General features: G+C 34.1%; 1 protein-coding gene across 1 annotated transcript in view; it reads right to left on the bottom strand.

Annotated features, from left to right (window-relative positions):
• Positions 1–14,077: 14,077 nt before the first annotated feature.
• Positions 14,078–26,183, bottom strand: part of ZNF804B (zinc finger protein 804B) — a 562,233-nt gene continuing 550,127 nt past the window's right edge. The window contains exons 3-4 of the mRNA XM_037836605.1: positions 23,186–23,316; positions 14,078–17,723 (exon numbers count right to left, since the gene is read on the bottom strand). Coding sequence (XP_037692533.1) covers positions 14,078–17,723; positions 23,186–23,316 — 3,777 coding nt within the window. The remainder of the gene's footprint in view (positions 17,724–23,185; positions 23,317–26,183) is intronic.

Here is a 26,183-nt window from a genome sequence, read left to right as displayed (position 1 = left end):
GAAACAAAGAAACCAAGGCCAGTGCTGCAACTCTCAGGGTAGTCCTCCAAGGAGAAATAGCAGATAATTAACCAACACTCACCTTGGTTCCCAAAAGACTCATCCATCAGCCAGACCTTTATTGATAATGGATTTCTTTACAAAAAAACAAAGACAATTAGAAATCAGTGAGTTACCTTTCCCAGGTATTTCAGGTTTTCATAAGGGGTGCATTTATTACTTTCACCCTGCTCTCAGATTTAGGGAGAAGTCACTGAGAAGAAAATGAAATAGATGGGATAACAGGCAACACAAAGCCCAGGAAAGAGCTGCTAGCTCTGACATATATGAGCAAATGGCTGCACATCAAAGACCTATGAAACAGTCACACCTTAATAAATATAGCAACTAGTTAAACTGGATGGCAACAAACCCTGGAGAGTCCATCCTCTTGATGAAATGAAATTTCTCTGGAGATTTTGCCATAGGCTAGCAGTTTGCCTCATACATGACTGCTTTCCTAAAACAGAGATTTCAGGAAATAATTTCACCTGTCATTCTAAGAAATCAAATGTTTATTTTTCTGGGCATGCATTAATTGTTGATAACAGAGGGAATCTCATCATAGCATATTCCTATCCATGAAATATGTCACTAGTTCATGTGCCATTATCACCTTGCTATGGATATCCATTTTATTTTAAAGTATTCAGCCTCAAAAGATTTTTAACTAGTGCTGTTGCAATATTCCAGTGTCAAAGTCAAGACATGCCTAACATAGATGATCTTGAAGTAAATTTTATACAGATTCTTTGCAGGCCATTCAAGAGACATGGATTTTCCTAAATTCACCATCCTTCTTTGAAACAAGCAACCAAACAAACATCGTTAATTAACAAGACTGCAGTTTCTATCTTCTACCGTTTCAAATAATAGAATGAGCATGGGTTTTGGAACAAGAGACCTGGGTACAAATAAAGTCTTTTTCATCATGAGCAGGATGCCATTAACTTCTTTAGCACTGTCTGTTACTTATTCTATTACTTATCCACATATTTTGTTTATTTTTGTTTGTTTTCTTTCTCACCGACTACGAAGCAAGTGCCATAAGTGTAGAGCTTTTTAACTGTTTATGTTCTGTTACATCCTATATCTGTGGCTCACATTCAGTAGCCTTTCAACATGTAATAGTTGAGTAAATTGAGGAAATCATTCCCCAGAGGATTTCCAGCTTGTCTTACAACTCATAAAGAGCAGTGGGAGCATAATATCTGGAGTAGAGATACGTACCCAAACAATACCGGCTACACTGCTGTGAGCTCAGAATCGAACATAATCCCTGAACTTATAGAAGTTACAAAAGACATACTTTTACAAATCAAAGCAAAATTTAAAACACACATCAACATTTTATGTATGTCTATAAATTTATATCTTCAAGGAAATGTATTATGACCTAGGAATTCCTATTGTTTGTGTTTTTAATTGAAACAATAACGATAACACCTCAAGTTCAATCAATAGTTTATCAATTAATTAATCAAGGTTTTTTTGCACATCTACTCTTTGGTTCATAATATAGACTTTGGTTTCCAAATTATAATCCATTTAATAAATTGCATCAAACTTTGCAAACTGTTGTTTAGTCAAATAACATTAACCTATAAGTTGAGAATCTTCTTCAATTCATGCATTCATTATTTTACTCAACAAATATTTTATAGAGCACTTACTATGTTCCTGACATAATTGTAGGAAATGAAGTATAACTTTGACCAAAAGAGAAAAAAATTCCTTCTCTCAGAGAACTCCTTCTCTCAAAAAGTAAACTTTCTAAGAAGATGGAATTTAAAAATATTTAATTAAAAACATAAATATAAATGTAAGTGTGTATAATGGAAAAGTAGATTATTACTTGCTGTAAGAACCAGTTCAAGATAAATGGTATACATAGTAAAGGAGATATTCTTATAGACTAGGTGGTTAAGAAAGCCCTCTCTGAGGAGGAGGCATTTGAACAAATATCTGAGTGAAAAGACGGAAGTAATCATGGGAGTTCCTGAGGAAAGCATTATAGTCAGAGAAAATAACAAATGCAAAAGCTCTGCTTGGGAAATGATTGGTTAGTTTGAGGAACTGCAAGATCAGACTTGCAGTAAGAAAAAATGGGAAACAATTTAAGAGATTTCTGTTTTTAGGATAGTATTCTGTCTCCTTGTGGATTAGACTCTAGGAAGAATAAATGCAGGGAGGATATTTAGGAAGCTATTGCTGTATCCTCAGGTGAGAGAAGATGGTAGGAATAGAGATGGTGAGAAGAGGTCAGTGTAGGAATATATTGTGAAAGTAGATCTGTCAGGGTATGCTGATAAGTTGGAAATAAGAATTTGAGATGTGTGAGAGAAAGACATCTAAGAAAACGTGCAAGATTTTAATTTGAGCTCCGTACTGTGATGTGGATTACTGGGGAAGGAATAGATTTATGGAAGAAAGTCAAGAGTTGTCTTTTGGAAATTAAGCTTTTGATGACAAATAGACATTGAATGGATCTTTTGAGTAAGTTGTTGAATAAACAATTGTCAAATGAAAGTCAGCTAAAGATACAATGCTGGGAATCATAAATATATAAATAACACTTAAATGCCTGATATTGGATAAAATCATATCTTGTGTATAGTAGAGAAAAGATGTCAAAGGACTAAACTCTGAGTTACTACAACATTTACAGGTTGGAAGCATAAGGAAACTCTGGAAAAGAAGCCTGCAAGGAAGATGCCAGTCAGACTTGAGAAAAATCAAAGCCAAAGAATGTAGTGTCTTCGAGTCAGATGAAGAAAGTGTTTCCAATAGGAAGAATGATAAATGCTGTTGTGGATAGTTCGAGTATGAAGTGGTCTGAAATGGACTTTTCTCAGGAATGTCTTGATTGATTGGAATGTGATCTATGCATTCACCTCATGTCCTGGATACTTTAAATACAAAAGCACTTGTACTCATTTCATGAAATTAATTATTTCAGACCTTCTAATATTACTTTGTTTCATGTATTTTCACATAGTGAGGCTTCAGTTCTGTAAATATTATTGACTTTGATTGGAATAATGGAACTTTATATATTACAGAATCCACACAACACTAAAAAAAGTGTTTGTGTACTTAAAATAAGTAACGGAAAGCAGCAGCAACAGTGGGGTATGTGGGAATGCTGCATTTTTTACAGGACTTCTCTGTAAATCTACAATTTCTCTAATTAAAAATAATAATGGTAATTTTTAAAAATACATTATGCTAAGTGAAAGAAACCACATACAAAGTACTACATATTTTATGATTCCATTTATATAAAATGTAGATATAAATAAATCCATAGAGACAGAAATAGATTAGTGGTAGTAAATCTTGAGAAGGATAAAGGGATTGAGAGTGACTACTAAGGGGTGTGGTGTTTTTCTTTGGGAGTGATGAAAATGTTCTAAAATTGATTGTGGTGATGAATGCACAACTCTGTGAATATACTAAAAGCCACTGATTGTACTAATTTGGATGAATGGTGTGTGAATATATCTCAATAAAACTGCTTTAAACAATAAGGTTATAAGCAGGTAAAATTAAAGAAAAGATGAGCTTTGCCTAGAGAATATAAATTCAGGATCCAAAATTGAGGATTTGGGAGTCAACGTTACTACATACAGATAAGGATTAAAAAATGATCCAGATTGACTACACTCATCACTTAATTTCTCCACTCAGTATTTAATGTTGCCTTTGTTTTAATCGATGTTGTATAATCCCCCAAACAATTATTTTAAATATAAAAAAAAATAATTTCCCAGTTATTTCCTAATGAGCTATTTCTACAGTTTTTTTTTTATTTTTTTTATTTTTATTTTTTTTTTTAAGTCTCTTGAATCCTTGGAAATATGGGTGATATCTATTTGGCTACAAACTGGGAATAATATATGACAAAGCACAAAAAGTATCTCTTAAAATATCTTGGTAATAGATGAAGCAATCCCATGAAGAGACATTGGGGTTTGTTCCCTCATCTAAGGATGCCATGCCATAAGCAGGCCCCAAATTGAAATACCCTTTGAACCATCTCTCTGGTAAAACAGGATGTAAAGAAAATGCTTAACTTGTGAGTTGTTCACCTGAAGATTCCTTAAATAGCATAGCATTATCATGAGTGTGCCATTCTTCTGACTGCCTTTCATTTACTGTTGAATAACTTCACAAAGTTCTGCTAGGTTTCCCTTCTGTGATTCAAATCACAGACAAGTGCCGTTTTGGAACGAACTCATTTCTACAACGTGTAATAAGAGAGCACAACCTCTTATTTGACACCCATTTTATTTCAGTACCACAAATTGCCATGGTGAGCCAGAATGATGCAGGGGATGAACAAGACTCAGACCTGGCCGAGAGTTAACACATTATGGAGGGGCAGGCATAGAGTATGGAGGCTAAACATCACAGTTTGCTTTGTCGTCTTGGTGTAATTATTATCATCTCCTTTCATTTTCAAAGGAAATATTTTACCTGTTCAGAGGGACTCGATGAATATAGGTAGTGGGAAGGATATAACTTGAACAGTGTCTGGCCGATAGTAGACAATTAATAAATGGTGATGAGGTCATTGATTAATTAAGTAATTAATTAATTATAGTTTCTGTTATTACTCTGCCAACAGCCAGTGTATGTGTTCCCATGTGTACATGTAGCATGTGTGTGTGCATATTTGTGTGTATGTGTGTGTGGGTGTGTTGTACAACAGGGGACTATTTGATTACTAAGCAGTGTCCTAATAGAGAATCTAGGGTAGGATTCTATGGAAGCAGATGGTGGGCAGCTGAAACATTTCTCCACTGAAAGCTGGGACTTGACCACTGGGTTAGATAAAGAGCAGAGTTTGGCACCATTATAATGTACAGGTTGTGATAGGGCGTCCAAATAAAACATAGAAACAAAGAGCTTTTGGACTTGGTTAAAGTTTGTTGGAAGGTAAAGGGAAGCTTAAGGATAGTTGTGACTCAAGAACAAGGAAGCATTTAGTGGTCATTTCTAGGAACATTTAGTCTGAGAATATGCTCAGGTGACTACATACCTAGATGCAGCAGATATGGGCTCTGGAACTATTGTCTTGGGGAGCACAAAGATCAAGAACAAAGTGAGAAGTGGCAATTGAGGACAAGTAGAATCTCAAGTCATTTTCCAACACCATTTGATCATGCTTGATTGAAGCGGTTTCCTAGTAAGTTAAGTCCTTCTGAGAATAGCATCTTTTAGGGGTTATTAATTCAAGTATTTTTAGAGATTACATTGACATTATTATAAAAGTGCAGAATGCCACCGTGTCTACATATACAACTGATATACTATCAGTTGGAGAATGTATTCCCCAAATTATTTATAGAACTTTGTTAGAACATTACAAAACATTAGATCAGATTTTCTTAAACAAACAAGGAAAAACAGGATTTCACATAGTAAAAATGTATAGCAGGTTTCAACAAAGAATACATCCGTAGAATTTTCAAAGTCATATTTATTTTCAATTTGATGAAACAGCTTGATTTTATAACACTAATTTTTTAAGAAATTGCCTAAGAAATCTGCTTTTAAATATATAATATAAATATATACAGTAATAAATAAAATGTTAAATGCATTGTCAATTCAGAAATGTAAAATAAATATTTCCACACCATTTTGCATTTGCTTTTGCTCTTATATTTTGGTGTGCTTTATGTTAGAAATACATGACTAACACACTTATACCATTAAGCTTTTTATTGAAAAAAATATTATTGCATTGAACTACAGTCCAAGTAATTTATTAAATAACCTAAAAAAAAGCTGCTTTGCATGTACAATAGTGCAATTTACTTAGCCACTGTGTGATATGAAACACTTTATACAGAGAATAAAAAATAAAATTATTGTTTTTGTATTATATTGCCAGACTATTATCCAGTTTAATTACAAGCTAAATACTTTAAATTGAGTAAGATGGAAATTTGTTTTAAACAGCTACATAACCAATTTACATTATGAACTATTTTATAATTTCTTACTTACTGACATTTTAGCTGTGAGAATGGGAAATCTCATCTTGAAGTTGATTGTTTCAATACATGGATATGTTTTGAAAAACACTGTTTTGAACAAGGAATGGGGTCTGTAACTAAAGACCAAAGAGCATATGCATTAGGAACACACAGACACACACAAGCTCACACACACACACTCAGATTACAAATTTTTCCAATTGGCTAATTGACTTTTGTGTTTTTGCCAATTTGTGTTGCTCTTGCGAGGATGGTGGAAGGTGGGTGCAAAAGGAGGAACTAACATTGGGACGGGAATTAAGAAAGTGGATTGGGAGCGCTCCTTCCTATACAAAGCTGCATAAAATGAAAAGGACCTTTTGGCTTATCTCTCTAATATTGGCTTATTCTAAACCTAACCGATTCAGCTCTGCTTCCATTTTAATATAACTTAATCCAAAGCAATACAACAATCACCTTCAAATGCCTGCCTAATAGAAGAAGTGGATAATATTTTGCTGGAATGAAATGAAATGATAACCTTTGAAAATCCTCTATACTCAGGTTTATTGGCAGGAAAACTCATATTTTAGTAGGAAACTCCCATCTTATTGAAGTAGTTTCAGTCTGAGTCACAAATAGCAGTAATCTGTTTTCCTGACTTCTATATAGAAGTGGTCACCCACTTGCTTTTAATAATGTTTCTATTTTACAATAAGAACACATTTCTCTTGGGGAATTCATCTAATTTGCAGAATCAGAATTAAACTTCAAGAGCACTGCTCAGCCAGAGATAAGGTTTCAAAAGCACTAGGTCAAATTTGCCCCTAAGTACTTTAGCTGCATACGCTGGTATGTGAGATTTGTTTTATTTTGTCTTTTTAATTGTGTTTTTAGAAAACTGGATCTGATATTTTCACATTTTTCTTCAGAATGTTTAACCATCTTTCTGAAAACTCATGGGGAATATTTGGTTGTGGAGGGAGACTGAGAAATATGCCACTGGTTTGAGATAATCTGCAATATTATTTCACCAGTAAGAAGGCACATAAACGATCCACAAAGCTGGGGAGACCATCTGGACATTTCATTCATGTACACCTAAAACACTGAGATAACAAGTGCCTTAAAGAATGGAGCAATCTCTGTATTTCCAATTATTATTTCAAATACATGATGTTTTTGGATCTGCTTGAAAGTATTATGGTAAAATTCCAAAATCTGTGTTGATGTCATCATTGGGAACTTCGTTAGCAAACAAGAGCTTCACACACTCAAGAAATAGCCAGATCCGGTAATACAATCCTGAGTAATCTTACTGATTAAATATTCCATTTAAAGGGAGAGCTTTATAGGATTAGTTTCTTTGAATATATTTCCATTCAGAGATAACAGGGAGATTCCATTAAGTCCTGGCAGAAAATGAAGAAAGGGAGGTACTGTCAAATCAATTTTCCATGAGTGAAACAGAGAAATTTCAGGGGATCATTTTGTGAAATTCTTCTAAGGAACAAAACAAAAAAACAACTGGGAATTGAAGAATTTTCTAAATCATTGCCTATATTTTAATCATTTTTTTTTATTTGTAACACTTATGCTATTTATAAAGGGATAATGTGAACTCAATGAGTATTGAATTACAGTCCTTATATCACAATTGTATTTTATCTTATTGAATTTGACAGGAAATTATTCAGTAAATGAACTCTCTCAAATTTCCAGGTTCTTTTTATAAAGCATTTATTTTATTTAACTATACACTGAATCCAAGAAAGAGTAAATCTGATGGTTGACTAGTTCGTAATCTCTAAGAAAGATATATAGATAGGTGTGTGTGTGCTTAAAGATTTCACAGCCTTTTAAAAAATATTTTCAGTTTTTAAATTGAGCATTTATAGTTTAAGATAGATATGAAAACTTGTCTCCATGAGCCAGTTTGAAAGTGCATTCAGAAATAACCTGTGAATATCAGGGAACAAATATATTTAGCGAAGTTCAATGCTAAAAATCAACTATCAAATAATTATGTAAATGGAAAGGAACAATGCTGAAAATATAATCTATTGCAGTAGCAAATTAAAGAAAATGGTTCTATTTTAGAATTCAATATATATTTAAAATTCTTTATTTTATTTTCTTCTAGAGTGTATTTTGCTTAAGTTATTATTAAAAATAAAATGCAGCACTTGAGCCCTGCTGTTGGGGGAAGGAAGGGGATGGCTCAGAATGTTCCATGGCAGGAAAGTCATTTTGAGTATTATCAGAAGAAAAAGGTTAATCCTAAACTAAGCACTATGAATCAAACAACTGAAATTTGGAAATTATCCGGTAGGATATTATGATGTCATTGGTCACAAGCAAAATTCTAGAAAAATATTTTGAAAGTCTCTAAGATTTTTGCTTAACCAAACATGCAGTTGCTCGAATATTTCATTGATGATGATTTTACTACTTTATATGAACAGCTCAAATTGTCAAATTCTTCTACCTCTTGAGTCAAAACTGACCTTTGTTGTATCTGCCATTTCTGCCCTAAAAAGATGGTGAACTAATACAGTCATCCATAATATGCAGCTCCATGCTGCTTCTCAGATATTTAAAGTTAGAAAGTCATTCCCTCCAGCTCCTTCTTTCCCTAGTAAGTATTCTTTTCTTTGGAATACATATTGGTTTCTTTATTTGTTCACATGGCATTTCCCAGAGTCTGTTCTACAGAACATTAGTTCTATGGGATGGTTCAAAGGAAAACACATATTTCTGTTATCATTACTTTTGAAAATGCATGTATTCCATCCTCCTCATGAAAATGCCTTGTTAACGAACATTGAACATCAAATGTTCTGAAGTATGCTGCAGTAAAGAAGTAGACTCATTTAATCCAGCATTTCCCCTTAAATTTTTTCACTTAAATTTTAACTCACAGAACTCATTTACTTCATGAGTGTAAAAAAATAAATGATCTCATATTTTAATTGGTCTGATCTGCCAGTTATAGACCTACTTTAATTTGTCAACAACACTCTTAAATCATGTCCCAGAACTACATGTAGTTTTTCAAATAGCCTGATTTTTTCTAACTTCAAAACAAAATCCTCATACCAATTCTTCATAATTCCTTTAGTATAGGCCAATACTTCATAACTCTGTCATCTTCATATCACTGCTTCATATGTATCTTGTAAGCTGATTAAACCGTGTATTCTATTAAGGAACTGGAATTTTGCTTTGTCTCCAACAAACATTTTCGTGTAAAGAATTTTTTAATTAAAAATGAATGTAGGATTTGACATTTATCCATGTTAAATATTCCTGTTGAAATTTCATCCCATTTTTATGCTTTTTTGAATTTATTTTCACATTGCTGTCATTCAGCGCTTTTGCCATTTCTCTTGGGTTTGTGGTTTTTGTTTTGTTTTGTTTTTTCCTGTGTGATAGTTATGTTTTCTATGATTTCATCTGTTTAATTAAAAGTCAACCATAACTCAGTGCAATAGAAACCCTGATGGCTGGTGTCTACAGCTAACTCTCCAATTTGAAATTACTCAAGCTTTCAGTACTCTTTGGGCACAGTTGTTCAACTAGCTATGAAAATGCATTCATCACAAAGTACTTTTCGCATAAGAATACTTACGAGAATCACAAAATGTCTTTCTGCAGCATTTCCCAGATATTTTACTCTTTTTCCCCAACCATTCCAACACATTTTCTGTGGTCAAAGTAACAAAAAACTACTAGGTAAATGGAATAATACTTAATTTTCCATCCTCTTCTTACTTGACTCAGCCAGATGTGTTGGTGATGATTATTTTTACTTACCTGAAACATTTTGTTTACTGGACTTTTAGGACAATCATTCTCTTGGTTTTACACCTAAGTAATTTGCTACTCCATCTCAGTCTCTCTCTCTCTGTCTTTGGTTCCTACTCCTACTTTTTAAAATCAGAGTGATCTAAGTCTCATCTTTGAACTTCTATCTACTCTATGTGCACTTTTTTTCCAATTTGGAAATTTCATCTAGGCTAATGGCTTTCGTATTTTCTATACAGTCATGATTCCCCAAACTATATGTTCTTTTCACAGATCTACCCAAACTCCAGATTCTTATTTCTAACTACCAGCTCAGTGTCTCCACTTCATTGTTTAATAGGCACCTCAAACTTAGCATATTAAGCTGGTCCTCCCCTCCCTTCCTGCTCATCCCACATTGTTCCCAATTTCAATTAAAAGCAAATCCATCCTTTCAGTTCCTTGTGCAAAAGCTACATTCTCTCTGATTCTTTCTCTTATAGTCACAACCATTATGAAGCAAATTCTGTCAGTTCTAGCCTTCAAAATAAATTGTCTCAACACATCTCAACGTTTCCACTAGATTATCGATGTGGAATGACATACATTCTCTCATATGTAATATACCAACTAATAATTGGCCCCCAAACTCTTAAAAACCTCCAGAGAGTAGTCTCAATTCAACAGCTAAGTGACCCTGATAAAATTTAAAATAAATTACATTACTTCTACCCAAAATTCTCTAGTAGCTTCTCATCTCAAAATAAAAGGCAGTCATTATAATGGTTGACTAGATCCTGCATGATTTTGCTCCACAGTTATTTGTCTGATCTCATCTCCTATAATTCTCCTCCTCACTCATCCCACATTCAGTCACATTGATCTCCTGATGTTCCTTGAGCAAGGCAAGCACATCCAACAAGTTTAGACACCTGTTCCTTCCTCTCAGTTTACAAGGTGTTTTCACCTACTTCAGGTCTTTGGTGAAATTCTGCTTTCTCCATGAGGTTTCCCTGACTACTCCATTTTAAAGAGTATTTTACCCACTACCTCCATCTTAGCCCCCTTTATCTGTCCTTCCTATTTATTTTTCTCCATAACATTTATCATCATCTGACATAATATTTATTTCACTAGTCTACTTTGTGTTTTGTCTGCGTGACCCATCTAGTCTTTAACTATATGATGGCAATAATTTTTGTTAGTCTTGATCATTATTATATCCCCCACAGCTCGATCACTGTCTAGCTTATGGCTCTCAAAAATATTTGTTGAATGAGAAAAAAATAGAGTAAATGAGAAATAAAATGCTTTTAGTTCTGTAATAATTGTTCTTAGTACACCTGCTATAGTTGACAGTGGTAGCCCCTTCCTTTTCATTAAACAGTCTGTTTAAAATCTGATCTATAATTATACTAGCTTTTAAATCAGTAATACCTGTATTCAATTATCCTTCCCTTATGAAAGTAGAGGTGTTTGTTCTAGCACCTCTTCCTTTTTCCAGCTTTCTCAAGGATAACTGATGTCACGAGGCCATCTTCAGGTAATTTTAATATTCTGTGATATAATTATTCTAAGTGTGGAGATTTAAACTCTTTTGAAGTGGCTACGAAATATTGTGTCACGTATTCCAAATTTCTTATCCATTTTGGTTCTAAAATTTCTTCTTTAAAGGGCATTCTCCTTAATGTAGAGATAGCCAGCAAAATCAAATCAAATTTATGTAACACAACTTGTTTCTGTTTTCGTTAAATCATTTGCCCCTAAGAAGTAATCATATTACATATTTTTATTTTCCCAATAAACAGGACATTAAAAATGTCAACTAACATTGCTCTTTCAATCTAAAACTGTTGTGCTACTGTTTTCTGGATGTATGGTACTTTGACAATTTCTCTGGATATTTTCCCCCATCAGTTTATTTTGGAGTGTTTAAAGGACTACACTTTTCCTCCTCATCAGAATTTTTTATAATTATATATTTCCTCATGAGATGCTACAACTTTTACAATTTATCCCCCTGGAGTATGAGTTGTCTTTCATTTAAATGGAGATGCCTGCTTTCCTACAGTCCAGAACGGTATATCCAGGGCATACTTTCACCACTGGTAAGAATAGCGGGTGGAACAGTCATATCCATGCCATCAATCCATATTAATTTTTCCTTGTTAGTAAAATTAAGTGCCCAGTAGAGGTTGTCTGGTTTAACCTTCTGAGAGATTAAATTGTCACCAAGGCAATTACAAAAATTAATCAGATGCTCTGTCTTGTTCACAAAAGGACTTCTAGTGAGCTTTGTGATTACTCTATCTTGACTATGTTTCAGCCTTGTGATCTGTTTTAGGAAGTAATCATCCACATTATTTTTTTAATCTGCTGGGCCATTTGTCATTTATTTTTATAAGAAATATCCCATAGTTGCATTCACACAATGCTCATCTATTGTCCTTTATAATCACTATTATAGGATTCCTCTCAAGTGTACAATTTCTTGCTATTTGTTGCTTTTTTTCTCTAATTTTCTATTTCTTTCAAATAAACTATACTTTCTCAGTGCCGTAATCCAGTAAAAATTACCATCCCCCAAGTTTCTATTAATAACTAGGAAACTAAATTTTTCTTTTTTGATAAAATTTCAAATTCACTTTATCTCCATTTATATTCTTCCTATCTCTCTCTCTTTCTTACACACACACACACACACACACACACTTTTTCTCTCTCTTCCTCCACCAAGATGTCCTTTCCTCTGTTTACCCATTTATTAAGTATTTATCCTTTCAATTTCATTTTCTTCATCCGTGAAGTGGACTGATGATAATATTAATCTCAGAGGATTGTTGTGAAGGTTAAATGAGATAATGTGTGTCAAGTCCTTAGCCTGACTCTCCCAGACACACATAAGCCTTCAGTAAACACAGCTCTCTTCCCTGAGTCATCAAGACTAGGAACATATTCATCTCACCTTCCAGTAGTAGAGAAGTTTGCACTACCATACACACAGCTGTGGGCTATTTTTGTTACTTTGATTTTCTGTGAAATCCATGTTCTGGGGGAATGTACTACCATATATATATATTTTTTAATTTTAAGATTATAAAGTTATAAAACTAAGTTGAGAATCATTTGTAAATAGAGGCATAAAAATAAAAATTCTCTGGGCCAGATAACTTTTGAATGAATGTTTGAAATCATTTGCAAAATACCATGGATGGTGATTTTATTCATCATCATTCATTGTGTTATATAAATATTTAATATTAGTGGAATAAAATACACCAAATACTTTGTAAGATTTTCTCAATAAATATCTTGTAAGAAGACTGACATTTCCCAACCTTTTACCCCTACACATATACATATATTGGCTGAACACAGTAAGATTTCTGAATAGAAGAGTAAAGAAAACTTAACATTTTAGTCCCTGTAATATTTGAAAGATTGATTGATATATTTGAAATGCTATTCTAAGTATATTTTACTTTCATTTTACATTATTAAATACTAATGATAGTTTGTATATGATTTCTTATGCAAAAATTAAAAATTCTTAATTTTAGGTGTTGGGGATTCTTACAATTACAAAATTGTCTTGATGTAGATATGTGTGAAATGAATAAAACACAATTTTTTTTCACAGAAACTCAACAGTTCAATCTGTGTAAAGTTTTCTTTTTCATTAAAGAGTAGTTTTAAACCTGAATTAATCAGAAAATTTTTTACTATCTCCTAATTCCTATAAGAATATAACAATAGTCTACATTGAACAAAGGTTTAGTCAGTAGCTAACTATTGGAATTGTTTTTAATATCTGGTTAATTTTACTGAACCTTTATTATTATTTGATGAATAAAATCAAATATATATTTATTCACTCACTCATTTATTCTATCAACAAACACCTGGAACATTGGGTAGGTACTATATTTCATTTTATTTTTCTTTGTAATAATACTGCTCTGCCTGAGTGTGTTATCATTTTATAACATTATGGGAGAAGTCATTCAAAACAGATGTTTAATGCTTTTCTCTCTACTCTTCCATAAAAGTATTTTAAAGTTGCCCTATTATTTGTGCAAGTTAAAAGAGGCTCTTCAAATGCTCTTGTTTCAATATTGTCAATTCAGTTCATATCTATGTACTGACCGCATTTTGAATTCTCACCAATATATTGACTCTTACAATTACAGATTGATCATTTCAAATACATTTTGTAGGTAGTGACAATTTGTTTTATTTATACACAATAGGAGTTCTAATACCTATTAGTTTAAGTGAGCTGACACATTTAAGGCCTCTCTCACTCCATTTAACTGTTGCATCTGGCTGGAGCAAGAATGATGGCGAAGATCTTGACCTTGGAACACTGGCTGGAGTAAAGGATTCAAGTGGATGATGGAAGTTGTGGCTGGATTCAAGGGAGGGCTGAGCAATGCAGGGATAAATGCTGTAGGGGGCAGGGGCTGAAGTGTTATATGTGATGGGTGGAAGGGGGCAGCGGTAACTAAATGCAGGGGATGACCCGCTAAGAAAGTGTGGTGTGTGGGGATGATGGTTGGAGCCAGAGGTGAAAATGTGACAGGAGTAAAATGTGGCTGTGAAAGGGGATGTAGATGAGCTATAGGCAGGTGACTGCTGTGGGAATTTATAGAGGCAGAAACAGCAAAATGCTGCAGGAACGTGTGGTGAATGGTGGTGATAGAAGCGTGCTGGCGGACTGGAACTGTGGGTACAGCAGACGCCGGAGAGAAGGCAGACGGTCCCGTGGCAGGCAAAACTCGAAGATGCCTTGATAGGAGCTGTTTCTGCATGTGCTGCTGGGCTTGTAGCTGTAGGAGCTTGTATTTATCTATTTCATCAGGAGAAAATGTTAAGGGCTGTTGAATTAAAGGGGGAGAGAGAGATTTATGACATACTTCTAATTCATCTTCTACTTTGTCATGCTTCTGCATAGTTCTGTCAGAGTAGGTGTTTATATTCCCCTCTACATGATTCATATGCATGCTTACATCCTGTAGTTCTGAGTTTATTTGGTCCTCTTTGGTCTCTGTTGAATTAGTAACACCAGTATATCTGTTAGATGGAAAAGCACCAGCAAAATCATTTGGTACTGGGTCACAGCTTTGAATAAAAGGTCTGTGTTCACTAACTAAAAATTTTGATTTGTCTTTTGTTGTTGGATTTCTTATGTTTGGTGACAGAGCCTCCGCTATTACCTGAATTATACCTTTAGAAAGGTGGTTATCACAGTCAGTGTCTGATAAAACAGTAAAATTATTTGTCCGTGAACTTTGAATTTTGTCTTTCTCAGTGGTCCTTTGAAGCGCGCTGCCTTTATCACTTCTTCTTTTACTTGTGTTCTGAATTTTTTCAGAAAAAGGCAATGCTGGTCTGCTACAGCCCGGTGGTGCAAATTTAATCGTGCATTGGATTTGTGAATGAGCCTCTAATTCATCTTTACAGCTGTTTGAAGAGGCCTCAAAATTAATTGCTTGTTCCTGACACTTCTTGGCTTGTACTCTTTCTAAAAGGCTTCTGGCTGTCAGCAGAGTCCTCTCTCCTGTGAAGCTCAACTCTGTGGTTTCTGAGGGGCCACTGGAGCAGTTCCTTGGAAGGCAGCTGATATTCTCAGAGTTACACTGCCTGGATTTTACTTTTCCCACACCACAGATGTGGGGGCTGTCTGAAGATTCGTGACTTATGTCACTTTTATTTAAGTAATAAATGTTCTCTCTTGCATAAGAGCCCAACCTGCTGTGCTGAGGCCCCTGGCAATTAAGTGCTTTTTCTCTGTGTCCGGCACAGACGATCTGTGAACTAGCATCACAACGGATGACTCTCCCAGATTTTGGATCTGAAACTTGTTCCTGACTTTTGCCCAGTTTATATCGTTCTCTACAGTGGCCATATCTATATTTTGAGTATTTTTCATTTCTAAATGATTCCCACATTATGTAGTTTCTACCTCTCTGTGTTCCAGACTGCAGGCAGTTACTCTTTGAGACCTCATCAGGTAAGGAGAGGCAGGTATGTTTTCTGTGTTTCCGTTTGTGCCTTTCAACTGGATTGTGTTCTCCTTTACACATGTAGAGCAAATTACCTCTGCCATTACAACTAGACCTGTGACTCAAGCAAGTCCTTCTCAAGCTGGACTTGCTGCAGAGGTTTGTGTCAGAAGGGCTAGAATGTCTATCCAGTGACAACTTTGGAGAATATTTCTCGCAACTTCGGGTTCCACATCCAGGAGCCCTGCTGGTCATGCCGATGTGGTTACTATTCAAAATTGCACTGAAGTCCTTCCCATGGTCACTGTGGCCGCCCACTGTGCAAGGACCAGAATTGCAAGTGAGTTGGTTTCCATCTTCAAACTCAGAATGCACATCACAGGGAATCAGTTTATGCTTTTTAGTACTAGATGAGTAGGGAGTAAAAGCAAGACCCTCATTTGCATTATTTAGAATTACCCTTTGGCGGCTTTGCCAGTGGGCTCTTGACGATTCTTTAGGCTTGTTGTCACAGTTATCCTTTAGGGAGAGATCAAGGTATGCAGGCACTTTAGGATTTTTCATATCCAAATCACTTGAACTAAAATTATGTTCACCAATTTTTGGCTCAGAATCATTGTAGCCCAAATGATAATTTCTCTGGAAATTTTCCCAATTTGGACTAACTTTCATCATCTTTGGTTTCAGAGATTGATTATCTTCTTGGATCGCTTTTTGTTGGTCTTTGATTAAACCTGAGGCTTGGCTCTCCATTTTAGTCTTCCTTCCAGAGGGCTCCTTATCCAATTCTGTTTTTAAGTCCTCTGAATCACGGCCTTCCTTTGTGTTCCGGGAAAGCTTAAAATCAAAATATAATGGGTTGCAGCCATAAGAGATACAGGGTTCTGTTTTTGTAAAGAGAAGTAGTTCTGTAGGCCACTGTAGAGTGGTGTGCCCATCCTTGCTTTGTACATGGAGAAATGGTAATGGTTTGGACTTCACATCATGGAGGCATGCTTCTCTTACCAGCCTTTCCACATTTTTGCTAACTCTTCCTGTTTCATCTAAAGATTTTTCTCTGTTCGCCATTCTGGAGTTGGGATTCAGATGCACAATATTTTTTTTTTCACTTGGCTCTGATGATGGAAACTCATCCAGACATTCAAATATTCTGGCATCACTGTGCTTGTAATTGTTTAGTGGGCTGGGGAAAGCATTTGCTTGGCATGAGTGATTAATGTGGCTTTCTGGAGTGTTCTTCAGTGTGTTTCTAGTCTCTTTTTCTCTGCTGGAAAGAGTAAAATCCACACTTGAAAGATGAATGTTAGATTTAGAGAATGAATCATGAATGCCAGTGGAATCTTCTAGTGTCTCATCAATACACCCATTTTTGTCTTGCAAAATTTTAGAGCTTATGGAGAAGGTATTGAGTAAAACACTTTCCAGGTGGCATGGTGAGATGTTTACATCTTTTTCCTTAGTAAGATGTATATCCTCATTTGCAAGCAGGCAGCACTTGCATTTCTCCACAGTTTGTTTTGTTTTATAGATGGGTGACTTGTTGCAATCATGGGCTTCCTCTGTGCTCTCACTGAAAACAGATGCTGAAGATTCTAATTTTAGATGTACTTTTTTAGAAAAAGAAAAGGATACTCCTGTCCTGTGATTAACACTGCTGAGATCTGAAGATATTTGTGGAACCCGATTTCCAAACAAATAGCATCTGTCCCTTTGCAACTGGTGTCGATTTGGCACAGTGGGCCGCTGTTTATCAGAAATGCTTTTAGGGAGATTTTTTCCTTTAAGGAGAAGAGCACTCTTCATGCATGATATCTTTCTTCCATTCTTAACTGGGAAAATTCCTTGCTGGAGTTGCTTTTCTATGGCTACCCTGGGGGTTTTGTATGCTGGTCCATTTCCAGAAACACTGTAAATACAACAAATGTTTAAATGATTAAGACATTGGATTTTGAATTCTTACATATATGAACATTACTTAGTGTTTTTATGATGGCTTATGCTACTGTTTATATACTACATCTATTGTAATATAACGATTTTATTGTGCTTATACAACTCAGTGCCTCTATGTTTTATTATTTCTAAAGAACATTGTTTAAGTGTATTCTTTTGAAATTAGCAAAAGGCAATAGCAGGTGAATGTCTTATGCCAGTGCTGCTAAATAAATAAAGTATGCATTTACATCACAATGTATATCTTACAGAACTACCAATTCTTTGCAACATAGACTTAACATTATTTCACAGAATTCTCAAATCAGTGCCTTCACATAGAATAAAAAATTAAATGGAGTTAAAAGTCATTTTTAAAGTACAGTTTTAAATTTTTTTCATGTTTATTTCCTCTTAGACTGGGTGGTCAGTTCTCTCTTTGTGACTTTTCTCTGACTTGATTCGTTTTGATAAATGCATAATAAAGTAACACATTTATGAGCCATCTCAACATTTTCAATGTTTCTGAATTTTTTTCTTTTACTTCTTACTCTCTGAAATCTTTTCTTTTAAACTTTTCTTCATGTACCTGTTTTAATCTTTTAGCACTTTGCAAAGATTATTTATTCTGCTGAGTTTCATTATTAATTCAAACAGGTAACTGGAAATGTAAATACATAAAGAGATAAAAATTCTTTAGGATAAAATTGTCTCTCTTTCTTTTTTTTTTTTTTTTTTTTTAACCTATAAAGCCTCTACTACAAAAAGTCTTTTTGGAAGGATGGGAGAGGCAATGCAAATCACATCATTTATTTGATTATTTGCTTTGAGCTGGCTTTCTTTTTCATCTTTTCCTACATGCTTAGATGTTTGTTTTTGTTTTCTAATTTTGATCCTCATTTCATTTTTATCAAATCATTTATTGTCTGAGGATGTAATACTAAAATGACTGATGTCTTTTCCACATGCAGCTTAAATTGTAGTGGAGAGGAGTACTTTCTGAGCCAGTGTTCTGAGAAATACTTTCTGCTGCCTTCACTTATTTGGCAAATTGGCATAGAACTCTGGAGTCAATTTTGACTACCAAATTTCATTTACTTTATTTCATCGTTTTTATAAGCCTAATACTGCTAATTAGCCTCCTTTTATTCATTTTTAGAAATGAATCTGCTTGTGCACTTGTAGGATTCTGTGATATTTTTCCCTTTTATTTAATTAAAACATTTTACCAGAACATATCTACAGGTTGATTTATTTTGGTTAACTTTTACTAGTACTTTTTGAGTACTTTCAATTTAACTCTTTCTTTAGCTCAGGTATATTTTCTTGTCTGCTTTCTCTGTTTATTGCTCCTTGTCCTAGTTTCTTATATTGGTATTTATATAATAAACCCATTGACTTTCTTGAATATACCCTTTAGGTCTTGTTATTTATCTCAGAATTCCAGTATCTTTATAGTCATTGCTCTAGTACAGAAAGAATTTCTTGCATTTACTTTCTATTTTCCTGATTCAATTTTCTACAATATCCAATCTGTGTTTACTGTGCTCGTATGGATTTTAATTTACAAATTATGATATTAACCACTATTTAGTCTTTAATGATTTCAGATTGTCCCTTCTTCATGAATGAATGGCTGTAATCTCATGGAAAACTAAATTTACAAATTTTCTAAAACCGTAAAGTAAATCTGTTTCATAAGAATATTCCTTTTATTCATCACCTTAATCTTTTCTGGAACCATCTTTCCATGCCCTTTAGTGAGGGGTTTTTAGGCATGTTTAATTTGAGGAATGGGGAAGAACATCCTAAGACAGTGCATGGATTACTGAATATTTCTTTCAAACAAGAAGGCACTAGGAGGCATAGAGGTTTTCTACATTGTTGTTGACTATTTAGAGGTCCAGCAACCTGGGATAAAAGGAAGAGGTCTAGAAACAGCTGTAACACTGAACTTGCCTGGGTGCTAAATAGATTCTTTTTTATGTTTGTAGCTGCAACTTGCATTAAGTGCAGCTTAACCTAAACCTCAGTATTAGGTTGTTTCTCCAGAACTTCAAGTGTTCTGGTTTTATCTGTACTGAACCCAGGACAAATTATACCAAAATTCTGGTGCAGAGATATTATCACTCTCCCCCTCTTGATTCCCTTCTGAAGCATATATTTTACTATTTTTATATTCTGTTTGCCATGCAATGGGGAGTTTGACAGGAGGTATATAGATATATGCGCTTGGGCTCATTATTCTTGCCTGTTACTTTAAAAAAAAACATACACAAGATACACGCAGACACAGTTTCTTTAATAATGTTTTTGCTTATTATCCTGGAACCATTTTGTGCATTTTCCTGCTTTGATATATGTTAATCTAAATGTTCTTTTCTGTTTTGCTGTTTTATTTTAGCGTTTATCTCTTTAATGTGCAAGCTTCTTCCTTTAATATTCTTTTAAATATTTTTAAACCTTTCCCCTTATTGTTTTTATTTTATATTTTGCTCTTAGTTGCTTATCCTTAATTCTCGTTCTTGCTTTCCAATCAAATATACATTTCTGTTAGTTTTTAATCACAAGTTTTAACATTTTATCCTCATTGTTAACCTTGTGTACCTCTTACTTTCATGCTTTAAACTTTTTATCTCATTGCTTTATAAACTTTAATTTACTTTATCTTGAATCCATTTTATTTTATTATTTTAGAAAATCCTATTTTTCCATTTATTTTAATAGAAGTTTATGCCTTCTAATATTACTAAAGCTTAAATTTTATAGTTAATTCCTCATTTATTATTTTATTTTTATTCTTCAAAATTATCTTTAGTGTACTCCTGAATTTTTATTTTTACCCACTTATTTTTTTTGTAATGGCTATGAAAAAGGGGGGATATAGTTATATTCCTATAATTCCTATGAAGGGATTGTACAACCCAATAATTCTCCAAAAATTCTAATTCTGAACCTCTGAACAAATATACAATTTAATTTCCTCCTGTGCAAAAGTATACTCTATAAGCAGGAAATAACACTTCAAAATAACATAATTTATTCAATGGTGTCACTTCCTTATGTCCCACATTATCCAGCTCTTATAAAAAGAACTTCATACTCTCCCAGTTAATGATCTGAACATTTTTAAATTTTGTAAAATAAGACAAAAACACAAACAAACAAACAAAAAACCACATCCATATTGTACTACACTAGACTGGTATATAGTAGAAGAGGTTCACATATAGGGAGTGAATCTCCTCCATAGAATAACTTCTTTGCTAAGGATCCGGGTTGGTTTGAACTCCCAAGAGATGGCCAAAGTTGACTTGCCATTATAAGATCCATTACTAGTTTTCTGCAATGATTTTTTTCGTAAGTGTGATTCAAATATTCTTACTACCAGTAAATTGATCTTCTTCTCCAAAAGTTTATAGAAGAATTTTTGTATTATGAGTCATTTTACACAAAATCCCCCATTATGAAAATAAAGAACATAGAAAGGTTGTCCAGAAGTAGGGAAAAATATTCCAGATGATATTTTTCTTTTACACTTTATTTCTTACTTTCACTTGGCAACTGTAAATAGCTGCTGAAATGATAATATTGAATAATTCTATGAGTGGTTTTCCTTGCCACAAGTCTAGTTAAGTGGAGAGAGCCATTGACTGGAGGGCAGGTGCTTACTAGTAAAAGAAAATGAAATGTTTCCTGATTTCCAGGTCTGTATCTGGAAAGCTAGATAACCTGCCTTTTTCTACCAATATAGGTGGATTAGGACCTAGAAATCCTGCCTGTTCTAAAAGGACACCAACCCATATGTGGTTAGGTCTGTGTGTGTTTGATTGTCTGGGTTTTTGGAGGAACAATTGGTCTTGAAAAGACTGAATCTCTTAATTTTGAGAATTTTCTATGGGTAGCTCAGGCAAACAGAATTTCTAAACAAAATCATCATCATCATCATCATTGTTCTCTAACATTTTGACTACTTCTCCCAAAGCAAAATATTTAATCAGTGAGTAGAAATGTATGTGTGACAACTCTCATGATAACAAAACAACCACAATCATGTTTAAGACTGCTCAGATTTTCTATAGTGCAGCCTTAAATGACCTGTCTAAAGGTTGTTTTTCCCTACTGGGTTTTGCTCCATTTTTATAATCTGCCTTATTGTACCTCATAATTAGTCACCGCAGCAATGATATCTTCTCTATCTTTTTCCTGCATGCTCTCCTAGCAATCATAGAACTTTTCCTTCTAAGTCCTGTTTTGAAAAGGAGTATCTGAAATATTATTGATAATGTGTCTGAATAACATATTTTAAGTTCCTCATTGTGCTGTTTGGGAGAAAGCTCAGAATCAAATGTGTGACCTCTTTCTATGATTGTATAGGATCCTAAAGCATGCATTTTTGTATTATAATCTCTGCATGCATCTTGTTTTTCTTCCTTTATTTTCTCTATAATAAATTGCTCATTTATTTTTAACAGGATTATCTTTATTTAATAAGTTAATAAGATAATTCTAAGATGGAGGTATATATACATGATATATATTAGCTGAATACTAACTGTAATTTAACACATATTGATTCTAAAAAATTAAGTATTTGCTTAAAATCAAATTTAAGGTCTAATATGTCTTGAGGGTACAACTGAGTCATTCACTTCTAGGTTTATTGTATATTGTTTTTCCCTTAAATAACGGGGTTTTAAATCCTGGCACAGAACTATAAATTTCACAGTTCACCAGATTGCTGTCAACTACATTAATTAGCTACATTAGTGTTCGACATTATGTTTCCTATGAACTCGAATCACAATCTGCAAATTTAATTGAGTCCCAGGTAACAATCTCCTCACTTTGAAACATTCAGCAGTTCCAGACTTACATAAAATTGCTTTTTTTGAGCTACAAGAATATAATAGTGTAATATTTGTTATAATTATCAATTTACAGAGCACTATGTGGTAAATTTAACGGCATTAATTACGTCTTATTTGTCATCCAGACAATGATAGTGTCATTTATTCTAGATTCAGGTGTGCACAAGGGAATGAACAGAGTATTCATTTCCTCCCAAAAAGAGACAATAACTGTGGTTTTAAAACCTATTATTATAAAACTTAAAATGATTTACTAAGAAACTTAGTTCAAAATGATTTACTAAAAAACTTAGTTCATTTAAATCAGCTGAATAGGATAAATGCCAGTATTTTAGAATCATCCTTGGATCATTTCATTAAAGATCACATTAAATTAACAAAAACAACAAATGCCAAACATAATTAATTTGCAAACCTTTAACTACTAGGAACATTCGCCTACAGACGTATCTGTTGATTAAATGTACTTTGTTTCCATTGTTACAGTGAATCAAGTCCGTTTATCACTGAGGTATCCTGAGGTTGAACAGAGTTTTAAACCATCACATAAACAACTAATTCTTACCATTCAGATTGTTGCCTTAACTCAGCCAGCTGATGTAGTCGTTTAAGTGCTTTTTCTTGTTTCTTCTCATCTTTCCATGACTTAGAAGCAACATTTCGAGCAAATTCCCGTTGCTTTAATTCTTTCAGTCTCTGTGGGGAATAAAGATACACAGAAAAAGGATACTATAAATAACTAACATCCACAAGCCTGCTTATTAGACTTTGCCCTGGGTACAGCGGTGACTTTCTGGGTAAGGCAAGTAAAAACATCTTCTCTATTGATGCCATTCTCTGTTCAAAATAAATTTAGTAGATAAATGTTGTTGTCAACTGGGTTACTTATGAGAGCTTGGTCCAATCCTTGACCACCCTGGTTTAATGACTTCAATCATCTGTGTGCCTGTGGAAATACAAGTGGAAAAAAATTTGCAGTACATGAACAAGTATGAAAGGAGAAGAGGTTGAGGGATGCAGTTTCCTCCACCCACCAGCCCCAGCTCTCTTACCTGTAAAATATACTTACTCATATTCATTAAAATTGATGCTAATAAATATATAGGTGGAGTGAATTTGTTTCAGTAAAGAACATCTGTTATTGTGAAAGATTTAATTCAAAACTCTAAATGTGATTCTTAATTCATATTTCTTTTGGAGATATTTATAAATGGAGATTTCTTTACTGTATCCAGAAAGACAAAAATGGGTTAGGGATTTAAATGTGGGATTGAGGCTTGGCCTTGGTTAATTTAAATTAATCTACAAGGTTTTAATTTAATCTTTTCTATAAAACAATTGTCTTACTAGCAAATTGGATGTTGCTTGTTCTCTATTTGGATTTCTACTTCAGAATTGGCCACTAAGCACACCTAAAGGTATTGAACAAATGAGAGACAACCACAATTAAATGAGCATCTTGAAGTTTTTGGCTTAATCCTGAATGGGAGCACATTTGAAGATTATCTTCTCTTAACCTATGAAAGTGATTTAAGGTCAATTGAAATCTGATTTTGCTCAATTTGCTTTTATTTCCCAAGTCAAGTATAAAAGATGTTCTCCAGGTATAGCAAAAACTCCATGCCTGTCAAGTAAGGTAATAATGCCTGTAGCAGACTATTTCCCACCCATAGATCAAGGGCTAAAACCTTTAATGATCATTATCTTCTTTCTCAAAAATGGAACATGCTCATGGGAGATCACTGCTTCTAGGCTAAATAACTGAAGAAGGAAACAGACCTGATTTTCAGAGGGAGAATAGGTTGAACACAAAGAACAAGAGTTTTGTAGGAGTAGAAATAGCCAGGGAGAAAAATAGTGTCAACCTGAATTTAAATTTTTGACAAATACTCAAACCCTTCTAAAAAAAAAAATGGAAAATGTCAAGAATTAAAATTATGGCCCACATTTTTTTCTGAAAAAAAGACTCAACAGATTGCTAGAGCTGATAGCAGCAGGGGATCAAAGCCTGATAGCCCTGGTCAGAAGGGAAAGCTTAGGAAATTTCCATTCCTGCTTACCTAACTACTCATACTTCCTCAGCCTCCATATACATAATAATCAAGTCTGTGGAGTGGAGGCATGTCTTGCAAGCAAAGACCTTTTGGAAATAGGTCTACACAATTTAAGAGCCCACATAAAATGCAATTCAACACTTCAAAGACAGAAGATGGCTGCTTTGGAGAAGAGAAGAGGATTGTTTTTACTCTCAGTTATTAATGAACAAAAAGTACTCTATATTTTATTTATTTAATATTTGATAGTACAAGCATCTAAAGATTAAATGATCTAAAGGGGGAGAATGGTTTGTATTGTTTTACTTAAGACGATTGATACTTGACTCCTAATTATTGGAATCTTGTTTCAGACTCTGGGGTCCTAGCCTATATGATTCCAGGACTGCACTACTCTCTTTGAGTTATAAAAATGATTGTGAATTCTGCCTCATATACCCAACAGCAAAAGCAGTAACTCTTATGATCATATTTGTAGAAATAAATTATTTTCCCTTCAAGTGAGATAGAGAAATATACTTTTTATAAGATAGTGTTGAGTTTCCTAATGGGGAGGAGAGGTGCACAGAATTCTTTGGAAGTGTACAGAAAAAGTTAAGAGAGATGTGGATGGAGATTTGTTGTGCTGAGGAAGTTGACAAAGTTAAAATGCTCCTCAGGAACACAGAAAGCTGGAATAAGAGATTTTTTTAAAGATGTTTAGTCACAGACATGGCTTCACCAATGCTGAGTTCTAAAGATTACATGGAAAGAAAACTCCACGGTTCTGCAGAGAGGTCTCCTCCAATATTCTGTGTATTTAGCAGTGTATGTGTGTGAGGAAACTACCCAAGACTGGGGGGAAAATCAGACATTATTAAAGGAAACAGTGTGTAGCAGTCACACAGGGCCAGCAATGATGTCTGTTCTCACTAACAAAACTAGGAAAACTCACAGTTTATGAGTCATTGAGTAGAGTATTCAAGAAGGTCTTGCTTCAGTACAGAGTAGTTAGCCATAAATTGAGTACTATTCTGGACTTGCCTAACAAATTATAAAAACTAAACATAAAAGGATAAAACTGACTGCAAGTATATAACAGCCTCCCAGACCAGAGTTCAAAAATTTTATAGAACTACAGATACTACTCAGCACAAAAGAATAAACCATGAGGTCTAGAATCCAATCAAAATTTACTAGGTATGCAAAGAAACAGGAAAACACAGTCATCAAACAGTTATAAATGTATTCCCAATGTTCAAAAGATAGAGAAGAAACAGTGGGTTATGGAGCAGCCTGTAATTGGAGTCTCTGAAGAAGGGGAAGGTTGTTCTTGAATAAATAATGGCCTAAAATTTTCCAAATTTGCTGAAAATTATAAACATATAAATCTCCAACAAATGCCAAGCAAAAGGAAATGTTCAAAACTAGTAAAAAAGTGAAAATATTAAATGTATCCAAAGAGAAAAGACACATTTATATACAGAGGAATAAAAATTAAGATGGAAGAAGAGTTCTCATTGGAAACAA

Source organism: Choloepus didactylus, chromosome 5 (assembly GCF_015220235.1).
Source record: "Choloepus didactylus isolate mChoDid1 chromosome 5, mChoDid1.pri, whole genome shotgun sequence".
NCBI classification, from domain to species: Eukaryota; Metazoa; Chordata; class Mammalia; order Pilosa; family Megalonychidae; genus Choloepus; species Choloepus didactylus.
Note: the sequence above shows the minus strand (reverse complement) of the source record. Positions and strands in the feature narration are given on the sequence as shown.